A 16,092-nucleotide genomic window follows, 5' to 3' on the forward strand; every position below is an offset into this window, starting at 1 on the left:
AAAAAGGCTGAGGCAGATGAGAGGAGAGCTGTAATTTCCATTTGCAAAGAAGCTAACTGTTTCTTGTCAAACTTCCTCCATCAGTTTGGAGAAAACAGGCAAGTTTGGGGAAATTGCAGTGTGTGTATAGAACAGTGCTGGTGAACTGATGTTCCCTAAAGTCCTAAACCTTGCACTCTGGCTGTTTTGCATGTTCTGTGTGGACCCACAATGTGATAAACCTTATGGATTTATACACTTGCTGTAGAACTAACTGAAGAGGGAGGCCCAAGCGCCACCCAGTGGTGAAGTTGAAAAGTATAGGCACTATTGTTTTCCTTGAACTTCGTTTCAGAAATGGCTTTGTCTCTTTTCTCCTAGGGTGCAACTGTAACGGTCATTCTAACAAATGTCATTTTGACCCAGCCGTGTACCAAGCCAGTGGGGGTGTGAGTGGGGGCGTTTGTGAAGACTGCCAGCACAATACGGCAGGGAGGAACTGTGAACATTGCAAGACCAAGTTTTTCCGTAATAAGCGTTTTGAACTTGATCACCCAGAAGCTTGTCTCCGTAAGTGGGTGCTTAAGCATTTTCTTCATGAGTTTTTGCATAATCTTTTTAAAAAGATAATACAGTATTTGAATATGTAGTCTGCCTTCCCCTGTAAGATTGGTGCTCAAAAGAAACATTTTCTGTATTTTAAGTTGAATCTGAAGTGTAGATACGCCTCCAGATTCTTCACGTCCTTCCTTGTGTCCCATCTTTGGAACTCTCAATTCTTTTCCCGAGTCTCTATTTTGGTAATTGGAGGAGATGATGAGGCTTTCCTCTTGCCCCCCCCCCGAACTAGAATCCTCAAGTTCCAAGTGCATTTTCCTATGCATTTAAAAGGGAGGAGCAGTAAAGCTGCCTTGCAGCTGACCAGAGAAAAACGAACGGGCTTGTTTTCCGAAATCTATCATGCCAATTTCAAGTGAGAGAGAGGAATCCTGAATGGGCAACCCTGTCTGCAAATGAAGAGTGGGAGAAAGAAATGATGAGGAACAAGGCAATGCTAAACCCCTACACAAAGCTCAGGTTTTAATGACACCTTTTTGCTTTGGCCTGTACCTTTAAAATTTGTTGATTCCATGTCTTCTCTTTTTAGCTTGTGAATGTGACCCAGATGGCACTGTTCCTAACTCCAGTTGTGACCCCCAGACGGGCCGCTGTGTCTGTAAGGACAACGTGCAAGGAGGCCGTTGTCATTTGTGCAAGCCTGGATTCACCCAGTTAACCAACTCTAACCCCCAAGGTTGCAGAGGTTAGTCAAATTTCAACCATGCCAAGCTAGATGTGGGCATGGTGGAGATAGCCACCTCCTGCTGTTTATTAACAATCAAATGTTTATTTCTTTGGGAGGGCCCTTTATACACTGTGATAGAGATAGATAAATATGTAGATTAAAGCTATCTAAACTAGTAGCGATCACTACACCCCATTACAATTCATTCCATACATGAAAACTGTACAGTGGGTGAAGAAATTCTTCCCTTGTGTTTGTTTGGAACCTATAGCCATTCTCATGTTTTGAGAGACAAGCATTTCTTTCTCCACTGTTCATAATTTTATAAAGCTCTCACATGACCCCTCTTTAGTTACCTCAAAGGCCCCAAATCAGTCAAACATGTATCTTCATGGGGGATCCACCCTCTTTGGTAATCCTTTCTCTGTAACTCAAGGGACCATAATATTGGTGAAGCTCTGCTTGTGCTGTTGCACTAGTATGAATGCAGCACATAAGCTGTGAGAAGATCAATTCAATGTGAGCAAAACCTGGACCATTTTCACACAGCCACCACCAGCAAGCCAGCAGTCAATCCCACTGGGCAAGTTGAGTTAACTCTTTATTAGCAAAAAAAACAGGATCTGCACAGGGCTGTCAGGTCTAATGAGCATAGAAACTTATCTCTGGTAGGTCTTGCCACCTTGAAGCAGTTGCTGAAACTGCTGCCCAAGTCCCCTCCTTTCTGGGGTTTCGCCTAAGCAATCTGAGACTGCACCTGTGTGAAGCCATCTCCTGGTTCTGGGAGACCAGGGGTGGGGTGGAGCTTGTTGCAGCAGGAGGGGGAGACACTCATGCCTCTTCACCATCTGGAGTTCTCTCTCTCTCTCTCTTGGCCTCCCTGCTTTCCTGCTTTAGAGCCAGTGTGGTGTAGTGGTTAAGAGCGGTGGACTCGTAATCTGGTGAACCGGGTTCGCGTCCCCGCTCCTTCACATGCAGCTGCTGGGTGACCTTGGGTGAGTCACACTTTGAAGTCTCTCAGCCCCACTCAACTCACAGAGTGTTTGTTGTGGGGGAGGAAGGGAAAGGAGAATGTTAGCCGCTTTGAGACTCCTTAGGGTAGTGATAAAGCAGGATATCAAATCCAAACTCCTCCTCCTCCTCCTCCTCCACCTCTTCCCCTGATAAAGAACTTCTCTCTGCCACAGACTCTTCCTGCTCACTAAACCCTATTACCTCTTCACCTTCCAACACCTCCTCCTCCCAGTCTTCTTCCTCTTCTCCCTCTAACCACTCATTGTTGTCCCACCACTAGTCCCCTGGCTCTAAGCCGCCTTCCCCTGGGGGTTCCCCAGCTGATTTCTCCCATCATTTCTCTGCATTCAACCAGTCCACAACAACATACTATGTAAGGGCAATCTAGCCTTAAAAAAAATGTTTTTTTAAACAGAGCAGGTTGAACCATTCAAAACATAGCCCTAGGAAGATGGAAGAAGAGGGAAAAAGTTTTTCTTTCAATTTCACACAGATTTGAAGATCTTAACGCTTATCCTCCAGGCAGGTCCCTTGTGGCATATGGTTTCAACTGAGGCTTGGCTTACATAACCAATCTCACGTCTCTAGATCCACCTTCATTTATCCGTCGCAATCTCTTGGGCAGACCTTGCCTTGCTTTAGATTAAAATGAAATGTAGCCTCTGCAAGTGGCTATACTGATGGGTTTCAGCTGCCTCCCAGCAGGTGGCAGTAGCTGCTTTGCTAAGCTTGATCTTGGAGAACAGCTGCAGAACATGACATCAATAGCTGGACAGAATCACCTTGGGGAAGGACCGTAGCTTAGTGGCACAGCAAATGCCTTCCATGCAGAAGGTTCCAGGTTCAGTCCCTGGCATCTCCAGCTGGGAATGTTCTCTTCATGGAACATTGGAGAGCTACTGCCAGACAGTGTGTGAGGTGGACTAGTTTGCTGGCTCAATAGAAGGCAGTTTTGTACGTTCCTGCCATTATTCATTAGAAGCCTGACCTCTTGTTGTCAGCTGAGGGGGGGAGGGTCTGTGCTGAGGAAACAAATTAAATTCATGGAACAATATCTGCTTGGATATGACTAGTATCTGGAGTGGTAATGGGCACTGTCTGTCATAGCCTCAGTTGAAAACTGTAATTGATTAGTGATGTTGCTAAAGAGTGCATCTCCTTAATTTGAAATGCAGACCTTGGTGTCTCATGATGCTCAGCTCCAGTCTGAGATGCATGCTTTGATAATTGCAATGTCTGTGGTGACATCAAGCATGAAGAGCAACCAGCCTTCATTCTTAATTTGATGCTGAATAGATTTAGTAAATTTCTATACCACCCTTCATCTGAGGCTCACAGGGGGGTTTGCAATATAATAGCACAAAAATGGATAACAAATGAAAACAATACCCCATCCGTCACACAGTTTTAAAAGCCATAGATTGTTTAATTAGCCAAAGGCCTGGGAGAAGAGGAATGTTTTCCCCTGGTGCCTAAAGATGTGTAAACTAAAGGTGTGTAATGAAGGCACCAGGTGAGCCTCCCTGGGGAGAGCGTTCCTCAAGTGGGGAGCCAGCACCTGCCCACTGCCGCATCTGCAGATGTAAAGGAGAAGTAGAGCTGTGTGTTGTCAGCATATTGCTGGCAATGTACTCCAAAGCTCTGGGTGGTTTCGTGTAGATGTTAAACAGCATGGGGGATAAAACTTAACCATGAGGAACCCCACATTGAAGGCTTCATAATGTTGAAGAGCACTCCCTGAGCATCACTCTTTGGAAATGTCCATCCAAGTAGGACTGGAACCACTGCAAAGTGGTGCTGCTTACCCTCAACTCAGACTTCTGCCCCAGATACAATGGCCAATGGTATTGAAAGCCCATGAGACATCAAGGACACATTGATGAGAGGTTGAGGACACGAGGATACATTTCCCCTGTCTCTCCCCCAACAGAGGTGGTCACGAAGGGTGGCCAAAGCAGTTTCTGTGCTAAAACCAGCCCTAAACATTGACGGAAAATCAGTTTCCTCCAACAGCACCAGGATCTGGTCTGCAGCCAGATGGGTGGGGATCACTGACACTTTCAGAGAGATCCTTTCCTTCTTCCAGATCAATATGTTGCAGGAAGTCTATAGCAGAGCTGGGGACTGGAGGTGAATCTGCCCCCAACACCCCTCCCTATCTGGCCCTCTGGACATTCCCTTTGCTTAGCTGGATGGAAGACAGAGAGGGGTATATAAAAAATAGCCTACTGCAGAAAGGTCACATTTCCATTCATTGGCCCACCTCCTTTTGCCCCTGGCTCCACCTGCCATTGGCATGACTTTCAAAACCTGGAGCCAGCACTGAAGGGAAAGCATTTTAGAACAAGACTTTGCTACTGGCGGACTGAAGGGTTTCATCAGCTTTGATTTTATCTATTTATTTGTAGATCACCCTGTACCCACAGGTTCACAGGAGACCTGATACCTCCTGCCGACACCCCTGGAGCATCCCCCAGTAGTTCCAACACAAATGCTGGCTCTTTTGTTTTCCAGATTGCGCCTGCAGCGTTTTAGGCAGCCGCCGCAACGTGCCATGCGACGACGAGACGGGCCGCTGTTCTTGCCTCCCCAATGTGGTGGGAGACAAGTGTGATGAATGCGCCGCCAATCACTGGAAAATTGCAAGTGGGCAGGGCTGCCAGGCTTGCAACTGTGACCCTCAGCATTCACGCAGCCCTCAGTGTAACCAGGTACTGCCCACGAAGCAGCAGTGCAGCAGCTTACAGCTCTAGAGGTGGGCGGGAAGAGGGAAATTCTGGGCCATTGCACTTTGTAGCACCACGATCAGGGCATTGTCTTCTTAGTCCTGCAGAGAGAGGGGGAAGCTGTTTTGCTCAGTATCTAGGCTACCGTTGAGAGTACTTAGTACATTCGGTGGTATTGGGTGGTAATGCTTTCTGCAGATTTTACTAACTGAGGCTGTATATCTGGGCATGGGGGTTGCTGTTGCCTGTTTGAATTAGGGATGAAGGAAAAAATCATTTTAAAGCAAAGTGGCCTAATTTGCTGTTCCCTGATGGCCATGTGGATTAAAATGCAGCTGTCCATCAGATCACACATTTCTCTGAATTTTGCGAGGCAGTTTTAAAAAATGCAAACGTAATTTATATTTTATGGAAAAATGCATATAACAATTTATATTTGTGGGGGAGCATTAAAAAGCGTATAGGACAGTGGTTGGTAACCAATTGACTTTTACTCAGATGACTTTTATTCATCTCCATTGAGTTGAATAAGCCTAAGTTGGTCATGTCCATCAATTTCAATGGGCCTCCTCTGAGTAGGAATAGCATTGGTTGCAATCCCATGTATTTAAGGGGAAGGATGAGTACAACATGTGTACCATTTAAATGTAATTTTTCTTTTGCATTAAAAAACCCCGCAATACTGTAAAACCTAGAATGTAACAGACCTAAAACTGAACATAATGCTCAAATACATGTGAAACTGACCTGTAATGGAAATAGACTGATTTTTCCATTCCTACCATGAATGCTTTCTCATGAAAAGCAAGCAGCTAAGTTGGAGTTGGAGCTTTTCCTTGTAAACCCCTTCTGGAACTCAATTATTCTCCAGACCAACAGGCCTAACTCTGCAGTTCTATGTCAAAGTGATTTCCTCCCTGGCATCTCTCTCTCTTGTTCTGCAGTTTACAGGGCAGTGTCCATGCAGAGAAGGCTATGGGGGCCTGACATGCTCTGATCCTGAAGTACGTGTTTGTCCGGACCAGTCTTATGGAGATGTCAGGACAGGATGTAGAGGTAAGGAATGCAGGTTGCACCCACCTGTAAACCACTGGGTATTTAAATGGTTCTTGCCACCTTGCTGTTCCATCTAACTCAGGTCTGGAGGAGCCTGTGGCCCTCCCAATGTGGTTGTAGTTCATCTCCCACCTTCTCTAACAGCTGGCTGTTGGGGAGAAGAGTGAGCAGCCAGAGGGATGCACTGTGGAAATGTCAACCTGTAACCAGCAAGTAAAGCCTGTGACTATTTTTGAGGGATTCAGACCCTTCTTGTTCTCTTTCAACAGCTTGCAACTGCAACTTCCAGGGCACAGAGGAAATGGGCTGTGACAAGCTGACAGGCAGATGTCTTTGCCGTCCCGGCTTTACTGGAGACCGCTGTGACCAGTGCCAGCGGGGCTACTGTGGCAACTATGACCACTGTGAGGCATGCAACCCTTGCTTCCAGGCCTATGATGATGAGCTCCATAGGTTTGGCTTGCGCCAGGCCACCTTGAAAAATTCCACCCAGCGGCTTCAGGTGGGGACAATGAGCTCTGGCTTCAGCACCCGCCTCTTAGAAGCAGAAGGTGAAGTGCAGCTCATCCAAGGGATCCTGGGAAACCCCCTCTTGATGGAGCAAGGGCTGGATCAGGTGGCCAATGCCATTGCTACGATCAGGTGAACAGGAATTGCATTCTACTTACTGGCAGCAAGCAAGCATTGTCCAAAGCATGCAGATAAAAATCTCTGATGCTTTGCTTTTAAGCAGTCTCTCTTTCATTGCCGGGGACCTAGAGAGGGGCCCTAGTTCCTTGCCAATCCTTCCTTGGGTGCCTCCAGACTGCCACTGTTTTGTGAGAGGGATTCAAGTGCATATTGTAAATGGAGGTTTGTGAAGTTGGATTAAAGTGCTCTGTTGCTCTAGCGAGACAAATCCAACTTGAAAAAGAGTGGCTAGGAAAATGACAAGGAAATGTACTTAAAAATGGGGGTAAGACATATGAATGCCAGGCAACCAATCAGGATGAAGGCTCATTGTTACATTAAAAGGTAAAGGTAAAGGTACCCCTGCCCGTACGGGCCAGTCTTGACAGACTCTAGGGTTGTGCGCCCATCTCACTTAAGAGGCCGAGGGCCAGCGCTGTCCGGAGACACTTCCGGGTCACGTGGCCAGCATGACAAAGCTGCATCTGGCGAGCCAGCACAGCACACGGAAACGCCGTTTACCTTCCCGCCAGTAAGCAGTCCCTATTTATCTACTTGCACCCGAGGATGCTTTCGAACTGCTAGGTTGGCAGGCGCTGGGACTGAGCAATGGGAGAGCACCCTGCCGCGGGGATTCGAACCGCCGACCTTTCAATCGGCAAGCCCTAGGAGCTGAGGCTTTTACCCACAGTTCCACCCGTGTCCCGCATTGTTACATTACTGCCCTGCAAACAAGATAGGAATACCTCACATAGTCTAACCTCTGTGTAAACTTTGTGCAAACAAAGTGGAATGAATGTTCAATAAGCAGATCATCTGCAGGAGCCCCTTGTTTCACTGGCAGTCTATGAAGAAGTCAGTCTTTTAGTCTCTCATAGGGGCACAGAATACTAATGACATGCTTTCATTTCTTTCACAGTATAAAATCTGTGAAACACTGTGCACATTCAAGGTGGTATCCAGCTGCCCATTCAGTGATTATATGTTTGAATCAATTGTTTTAATTACTTCATCCACTTCAGTCTCTGTCTGTTAATTATTATAAACTGCCCTGTGATCCTCAGATGGAGGGTTGTATAGAAAATTAGCAAACAAATAATAGTATTAAATTAAAATTCTGTTCTGTCCCTTCCATTACATTTGTTGTCCTACATTTGATACCAGTGGGTACTTGGCTGCTGATATATGAGTCAGAATCTTCAAGCTTTATTTCAAAGAAGTGCCACTGATTTCATGAGCGTATGTTGGCATGAAGGTTTTAAGGGCAGTAATCACTGGATGAAAGAAAGAGAATAATTACAAGATGTAGGTGGAAACCAAAACCAACTATCCTGTTTTGTTTTGTTTTGTTAATTCCAGGCAGACCATTGAAGGTTTAAGACATGAAATACCTTTCAGGGATGAAGCATCCTCTTTATCCATAGATATGGATAACCTTGATAGAAGCCTGATTCTGATCATCACTGAGTACCAAAACAAGAAGGCTCAGTTTGAAGCCAGCCGAAGCACAGATGTCTCAGGTATAATACCTGTGTTTCAACCACTACATTCATCAGTTCATACATAAGCGGCTGTATCTCCTACTGTAAATATGGACAATTATCTGATTAATAATCTGATTAATGGGCGGCTTTGCCATATTGTGGATTTTGTGTCCTGTCTGAAAGAAATTGAAGAAGAGAGATCTTCAACTTAAGTCAGACTTTCGCAATCTTTCCCACTTCTCATTTTTCCTCTTCCAACCCTCCCCCCTTTGCATGTAAGAGTGGATCCAAGCACAGGAGCTTATATCAGAGACAACATTGCACTCTCACAAAAGCATATTTCCTAGTGACCCTCAGAGGAAGCTTTGGTCATTTGCACACAGCACTTTTGTTTTCAGCTGCTTAAAAATGGCAACCTACTGTGGATGGAATATATTTCTTCTTCTTCCCCCCTGTGTTAAAGGTGTTATGAAACCGGCCCCACCGCTCAGGGTGTGTAGCCTCATCCCACTAGCATATCTAGTAAACAGATTTTGCAGTGCTTCAAAGTAACTTAACAACTCTACATCAAAAAGAATGACTTTCAGTTTGTGAATTGACCCCGGGCTCCAGTCTCGGGCAGATCTGCAAGGCGTTTCTAATTATTCTTCTCACTCACATCACACAGCCTATAGTTCTTACCAGCAAAGTGCTGCTCTGAGGCTTTCCAGACACACCCCAGTGGTATTAGTAGGCCATTTCAAGAAATGTATGTTTTGTTTCTGTTCCTGCTTGGTGATCTAATTAGAAGTATGCAGAACATCCTCCCCTCCAGGGAATTATCACCAGTCTGATTGAAACTTTTTTTTGCTTCCCTTGAAAATCACTGGATGTTTCCCTTGATTAGGAACCTCCAAATTAGCTTCCAGATTTTGCTGTAGGTGAAGTGTGATGGCAACTCTGGATGTACAGTGGTACCTCGGGTTAAGTACTTAATTCGTTCCGGAGGTCCGTTCTTAACCTGAAACTGTTCTTAACCTGAAGCACCACTTTAGCTAATGGGGCCTCCTGCTGCTGCCGCACCGCCGGAGCATGATTTCTGTTCTCATCCTGAAGCAAAGTTCTTAACCTGAAGCACTATTTCTGGGTTAGTGGAGTCCGTAACCTGAAGCATATGTAACCTGAAGCGTATGTAACCCGAGGTACCACTGTAATATATTTACTCTGGAAGGCTAAGGAGGATGCAGCACTGATCCTCCAGCACTTTCTCAAACCTACATGTTCACTTACTGTAGTAGCTTCAGTTTTGCCTCCTTTTCTGAACCTTTTCTGAACCCTGATGGAAGGAAGGAGGTGTGTCGGACGACATACCTCAGCTTGCTGAGTTCTGATGTGAATCTTGGAGCTGCAGGTGGCAGAGGCACATCTCTACTATACCATGTACAGTACAGCTTAGCTTTGTATAATACATTTTCAAAACAAAACACTAATGCAAGAGAAAAACAGCCATTAAGCAGTTTCATGTGAATGGCGATTGGCAAGTGCTTTTCAGCTGGCGTCCTTGTGATTCACTGCTCTGGCAGATCCTCCTTCCTCCTTTTTTCAAGGTAGAACTCCATACCAGGAGGCCTTGGAAAGGAAAGCTGCATTGTGAGTCACTAAGCCATCTAAACATCATTTTTTCCTTTGTTTCCCTAGGAGCATTCAAGACACTCAGCTCTGCGCATCAGACATCTTCCAATGCCAGCTTGCGCATAGCTGGCTCTTCCAGGCTGCTGGCCCAGTCTGTGGAAAGCAGGCAGAGTGCTGAGGAGCTAGAGAGTGATCTTGCAAGCCATGGGTCGGGACTGGAGGCTCTGCAGGCTGAAATGGCCTTCTCTCCAAACTTGACTCCTGCCATTAATAAGGTGAAGCCAGCAGTTAACCTCTGCCAAAGATGCCACTGCATAGCATCATTGCTCAATTTGCCTCATAAATTGTTACCCAGTGAACACTGCTTCCTATTGTTCTGACTGCAGCCCAATAATGGCTGCAGACTAATGAGGCGGAAGGTTGTTTGGGGCCAAAGTCTGTTATTGTTATTGGGTTTTTTTATTCCTCTTTTCTGCAGTTCTACTATTGCCATGGAGACTGATGCCAGCATCTCCAGTTTCCATGAAAAATCACCCATCTAATCTTGCTGCATTTCAGCGCAAGTGCTCTCAAATGAAATCTATGGGTGTGGAGGAGTTGGGGATATCAGGAATCTCAACTGCCTCTGGATCTCTTTCTCTCCTGTGAACCCTACAGTTGTTCGTAGTTGGGGTGGGGAGAGGATGTCTGCTTTCCTCCTGGAGTAAGGGTGAGGAACCTCCAACCCAAATACCTAAGGCAGCACCCATTGACTCTCTGTCCCTTGAGACACTTTCCAGACCATGTTCCTTCACCAGCCAAGAACTGCGCCCCTTGAGTGCTTTGGCCTGGCCTGCCTTTTGCTTGCCAGGATGGAGGAATATTTAGATATAGTGTGTGTGTAGAAATCTCTGGATTTTGTGTGACTGGAATGTAGTAAGAAAAGGTAGGGCTTACAACAGTTGCCCTGTCCATTTGTGGCTCTGTGGGGCTGCAAATGGTTTCTTTTAGCTTGCTGCTGTGGCAGTGCTTTTAATCCCTTTCTGGGAAATTTTACTTAATATTTATGAGAATCCAAAGCATTATTTGTGTATGAAGTATTAAAGCAGAACAGCAATGTTCAGCTCTCTCTTTGGGGCTGCCCTTGAGGTTGACCTGGAAACTGCAGCTAGTGTAAGATGTGGAGGCTGCTCTGGTCACCTTTTGCTATCATGTTACCCCGCTGCTGGAAGAATTGCACTGGCTGTCAATTAGCTGCAGGAAATTGGATGGAATGGACTTAAGAATGAGCAGGTGCAAAACGAACACAGACTGGAAAAAAGTGACCCGCCCTCCTCCCTTCATGTATCATTGTGACTCCTTTTCCCCTTCCCCATCCCACCCCCACTGACTCCCAAGCAGTCCTTTGAGCTATCTGTGTGCCCCTCCCAGTGGGAAATGTCTTCTGGGTCATCTCCAACCAGCAGTGAGCTCTCTACATGTCAAGGGCCTTGGCCATGCCCATAGAACCTTCTTCTTTGATTGGCTTTTATGTTGTCTCCATTTGGGCATCTAAAGCTGGGTGCTGTGCATCAGTGGATGTGCTGTACCATAAGTGCATGAAGATAGTAACTCCCTGAATCATTTTTGGGTTTTGTATTATTGAAGGCATAACTTAACTGATTGTGTGGCTTCTATGTTTAGATTTGCAGTGGCATCAGGTCAGAGATTTGCAGCCCTGGAGAATGTCCTGGAGAAGTATGTCCACAGCAAAACACAACTGGATGTGGCCCTGGTCGGAGCTGTACTGGAGTGTTCTCACTTTCTGGAAGTTCCATCCAAACTGCCACGAAAACCTCCCAAGATATCCACAACTTAAATATCCGACTTCAGGAGACTACACAGATGGTGTGTGTGTGTGTGTGTGTGTGTGTGTGTGTGTGTGTGTGTGTGTAGAAAGGAAAAGGAGAGCTCCTACCTTTGCTTTCTTGGGAGACAAAGAGTGAAAGCTCTTTTGCAAATTGCCAAGGAAAATGCATGACTTGTGCTGTGTGGCTTTTTGTGAACATGTGAACATGTTTGTCACGACACCCAACATCAAACAGCATTCCTTCAATTTTAAACTCTGCCCAGGTAAATTTTCAGTTTGGGAGATCCACCTGGCGAATATTGCTTTGTGAGGGTGCCCTGTCTCACAGGTACACTGCACAGGGCAAGGTGTCTTCCAGAAGTTGTTGGACTCAGGCTTTCATCAGCCCTAGCCAGCCTCGTTAACATTCAGGGATAATTGGAGTTGTCATTGAGAAGCACCTGGAAGGCACCAGGTTGGCTGTCTCTGCACCAGCACAACAGCTGAAAGTGAAACATCCAAGAAGCATCTTGGGTGTGTCCTCTTCCTGAACAAAAATATGGCGTGTGGAGCAAATGAGAACCTGCTTGTGAATGTGCATAATGCATGTTGTTGTGATGCCATAGTGGGATTGTGCAGAAACAAATATCTGTGTTCTGAGTGCCTGTTGGTTGTTGCAGAGAAGGCAATGGCACCATTCATTTTCTTCCTCAATGTCTACATTTTTCACTATAAAAACACTTTTTTTTGTTTCTGAAATACTAGGAAGCACTGGGTAATTAAGAAACAGGGAGATTGAAGTATGGATGAATGACACTCTGGAACCAGTTTAGGATCTTAGAAACTGATTCTGCCTTGCATGTTGTTTGACATAGATCAGAGCTGCAGAAATAGCTGTTGGCCAAATTCAGACTAATGCCCAGAGCCTGGGAGACCAAATGACTTCAACTAGGGCCCAGATAGAGGGAGACATCCATCGCACCCAGCAGTTCATCTACCAGGTTCGCAACTTCCTGTCAGGTAAGTCTATGCATGAAACTTCTGTCTTTGATTACTTGCCATTACATTATCTTTAAAATGGTCAGCTTTCTCATAAAACACACCTACATGAAGGAAATGATCAAGTGCTATTTATTGGACCAATTCATAGATTAAAAAGTTTCATGCTTACAGGAATATGAATAGTTCTAAAATGTATGCTAAGGCCAGATAGATAGCAGCTAGCTGTTGCTGGGGAAAGGAAAAAACATTAGATGGCAGGCAAGACTTCCTCCAAGCCCTTCAGAGACAAATACAGCAGATGAAAAGCATACAGCAAATTTGCCGCTATTCGAGGATGGCTGTTACAAAACCATTCTTCCTGCTTGTATTTTCCTTGCTCAATATCTTTTGTCGATTGTCTGTGTCTCCTGCCCGCTGGTACGGAAATAGAATCCATTGTGCATCATAGTGGTTACGCACAAAAGCTTTATCCAAATGGTTATGAGCTGGACTACTTCCCAAGTTATGCTTAAAACATGTGGGAGTTTACTTTTGAGTAAAGGGCATGTGGTAGAAAAGTTGTACTGGCAGTGCAGGAGTGCATTTAAGAGAAAGGATATGCCAGCCCAGGATCTAGTTGCATAAGTTTGGTCAATGGGGGCCTTACCTTCAAAGATATCGGTGGCATTCTGACATTACAGTTTCACACAACTTCGGGCAAAGCAGGAGGGTTTGACTTGATGCGCTTTGAGGTTCCTAACAATTCTAGGATGCAAATGCTGACAGTAATTCAGTGAGGTAACTGTAGACAAAGAAGGGAGCCATGCATATTTTCCTAGGGAAGTTGTTCCAGGGATCTGGGACCATCACAGAGAAGAGTCTATCCCTGGCTCTTCCTTCCCACCCACCCCTGTTCCCCAGCAACACATAGGTGCTACTAACCAATCCCATGATAAGGAAGCTGATTTGGTGCCATGGCTTATTTTTTTGTTTGGAGGTGAACATTTTCACATTTGAGCTCCTGGGTGTATGAGAGTATCTGGAATTTGTGACCTGCTAATTTGTATTGTTTTGCTAGAAGTTCCTCTCCTGTCATCTCTAATTGACTTAGTAGTTCTTCAGTTGCCCACCTCTGAAAAAAATAAATTCAGACATGGGTATCTGCCCAGCATCTTCTTCAGGGGACACCAATGTGTAAAGAAGAAGAAGATATTAACCACTAGTCCTACTCAGACTAGACTCACTGAAGTTAATAGGCATGACTAACTTGAGTTCATTAATTTAATTGGGTCTAATCTGATTAGGCCTTAGTTGAATTCCTCAGGCTACAAACCTATGCTAGCTAACTTCAATAGGACTTATTCCTGAGTGGATACATATGGGATTTCACTGTTAGGCTTTAGCCCTTGGGACTCTTACTTTAGAGTAAGCTCTGCTGAATACAGTGGACTATATTTCTGAGTATTTAATCGTCCAATCATCTTCTTGGGTGATTTCTTCCTTATGCATTTTAACACATTTGTTTTTAAATTGCAGGCATTATTTAGCATGAAAATGTGCTCCTCAATCCTTTTTTTAAAAGTCATGCATTATCATTAGTTAATATTATTTTGTTAGAAGCCTATATATAACAACTTGCCTATTTGAATAGCACTCTCTCTAAATCCCCATCTCTTGCTTGAGACTTTTCCCTGAGCAGTGCATACTGACAAGCATGAAGGCTGTGATTTGACAAGTATCTAGGGGAGAATACCGAGAGGGTGGGATACTTTGGTTGTGAGAATAAATCATGAAATGTTGAGACATCTCAGATGTGGCAGATGCAGAGAGTGATGGACCAGTTAACTCCTGCTGCTTTGAAAAATGTCTACATGTAGAGAGAATAAGAAGTGCTGCTGACAGCTAGGGTGGCCAGATTCAAAAGGGGAATGTCTACACAACTGGAATGTTAACTAAGAGCTCCTCCAGACAACCTGTTTATTTAGAATTCACCTGGATTTTCTTGCACAAAGCTTATGCAGAGGTGAGACTATGCAGTCTTTACTGAGCATTTGTTCTGATTTGCGTGTGAGATGGTTATACAACATTGAGAATTTGTCCTGTGTTTATCCTGATTTGCTTGTGGGGTGTTTTTATATCCTCCTGTTAATCGTTCATTCATCCCACCCTTTTCATTGCATTTCCTTCACTTTCCAAACTGCAAAGAGGCTGATTCTTTTATAAAGTCGATTTGTTGCACTAGGGTGACAGAGTGTGTTAATCCAATTGGATTGTGGGAACTTAAATGTACAGTATGTGCTTGAAACCCTCCCGCAAAATGGTGACAGTTTGATGTCCATGCCTAGTTTCCCCCTTAACTGTTAGCTTCTGACGCTTCCTGAATTTCTTCTTAGCACCTTGAAACCCTCCCGCAAAATGGTGACAGTTTGATGTCCATGCCTAGTTTCCCCCTTAACTGTTAGCTTCTGACGCTTCCTGAATTTCTTCTTAGCACCCTTATGTTCTCTCTTCAATCTGCTTGCTTGTTTTTTTGAACATTTCTGGCTTTGCTAATATAAGGAACCAGTGGGAACCTACAACACATTTCCCCCCTAGTGTATCACCCACATCCTAACAGGAATGCTCCTTGTCAGTGCTTTGCACAGTCTAGAACAGGAACCCTTTGAGTGTTGGTTGGAGGTGGCAAAGGACCTACTTTTTCTTTCCACCCTCCTCTCACTGTGCTATACAGTTGCAAAGGAGTCAGGATTGATAAAGAGCTTGGAGGAGTATAAAATAGGATGGAGAGGGTCATTTCCTAATGCTGAGCTCAAGGATACTATAAACAGTTTGACACACCCACACAGGCCAATTCTCATTCTCTCCCTCCATTTCCAAGCCCATCAACATCCCATGGCTTAACTGGCCTCAGTTATGGCTTTAATTCCTAGACTCACACAAGCCCTGTTCAGGAGAAAAAGCCTTTGTGTGGTTCTAATAATCACAGGAGAATGGAGCCATGCTCATTAGCCATGCTCCTTGCATTGTGTCCCCACTGCTCTCCAGGTGTCACAACTAGAAGGTCTGAATCTCAGAGTCTGCTTTATGCCTTTGGGCTCCTTATATGATTCCAAACCCTGATCACACAGAGCTTTAGCCTGTGTCACATGTTGTGGAGGCGACATGTTGTGAAGGCTCCCTTCTCCAAACCCCTTCCTCTTCATATGATGTAGGCACAACACCTGAATAGGGCTGTGGCCTGCCTGAGTTCAGTTTCTTCAGATTGTTTTCTGAAATCCTGGGCAAATCCTGGATTTTACCATAGCCATGATTGGACAACAGTGTTTCCTTCCATCTCCAAGGAAAAAATAACAGTAAGGACAAGAGTTTGGAGTGAACACAGGTGAAGATGAGATGTGTGTGTCTTTGCACCAATATTTGTCCTGTAATTTTATTTGGAAGAGCAGCAGATCTGGCTTTCCCTAGCGACCCAGTGTTTGA

General features: G+C 44.9%; 1 protein-coding gene across 1 annotated transcript in view; it reads left to right on the forward strand.

Annotated features, from left to right (window-relative positions):
- The window catches only part of LAMB3 (laminin subunit beta 3), a 56,935-nt gene that overhangs the window by 34,641 nt on the left and 6,202 nt on the right, over positions 1 to 16,092 (forward strand). The window contains exons 10-18 of the mRNA XM_081864888.1: positions 361 to 549; positions 1,127 to 1,282; positions 4,793 to 4,989; positions 5,949 to 6,060; positions 6,330 to 6,702; positions 8,089 to 8,249; positions 9,891 to 10,099; positions 11,487 to 11,690; positions 12,507 to 12,651. Of these exons, the coding sequence (XP_081721014.1) occupies positions 361 to 549; positions 1,127 to 1,282; positions 4,793 to 4,989; positions 5,949 to 6,060; positions 6,330 to 6,702; positions 8,089 to 8,249; positions 9,891 to 10,099; positions 11,487 to 11,690; positions 12,507 to 12,651 (1,746 nt within the window). The remainder of the gene's footprint in view (positions 1 to 360; positions 550 to 1,126; positions 1,283 to 4,792; positions 4,990 to 5,948; positions 6,061 to 6,329; positions 6,703 to 8,088; positions 8,250 to 9,890; positions 10,100 to 11,486; positions 11,691 to 12,506; positions 12,652 to 16,092) is intronic.

Source organism: Podarcis erhardii (assembly GCF_964252035.2).
Source record: "Podarcis erhardii genome assembly, chromosome: 6".
Lineage (NCBI taxonomy): Eukaryota > Metazoa > Chordata > Lepidosauria > Squamata > Lacertidae > Podarcis > Podarcis erhardii.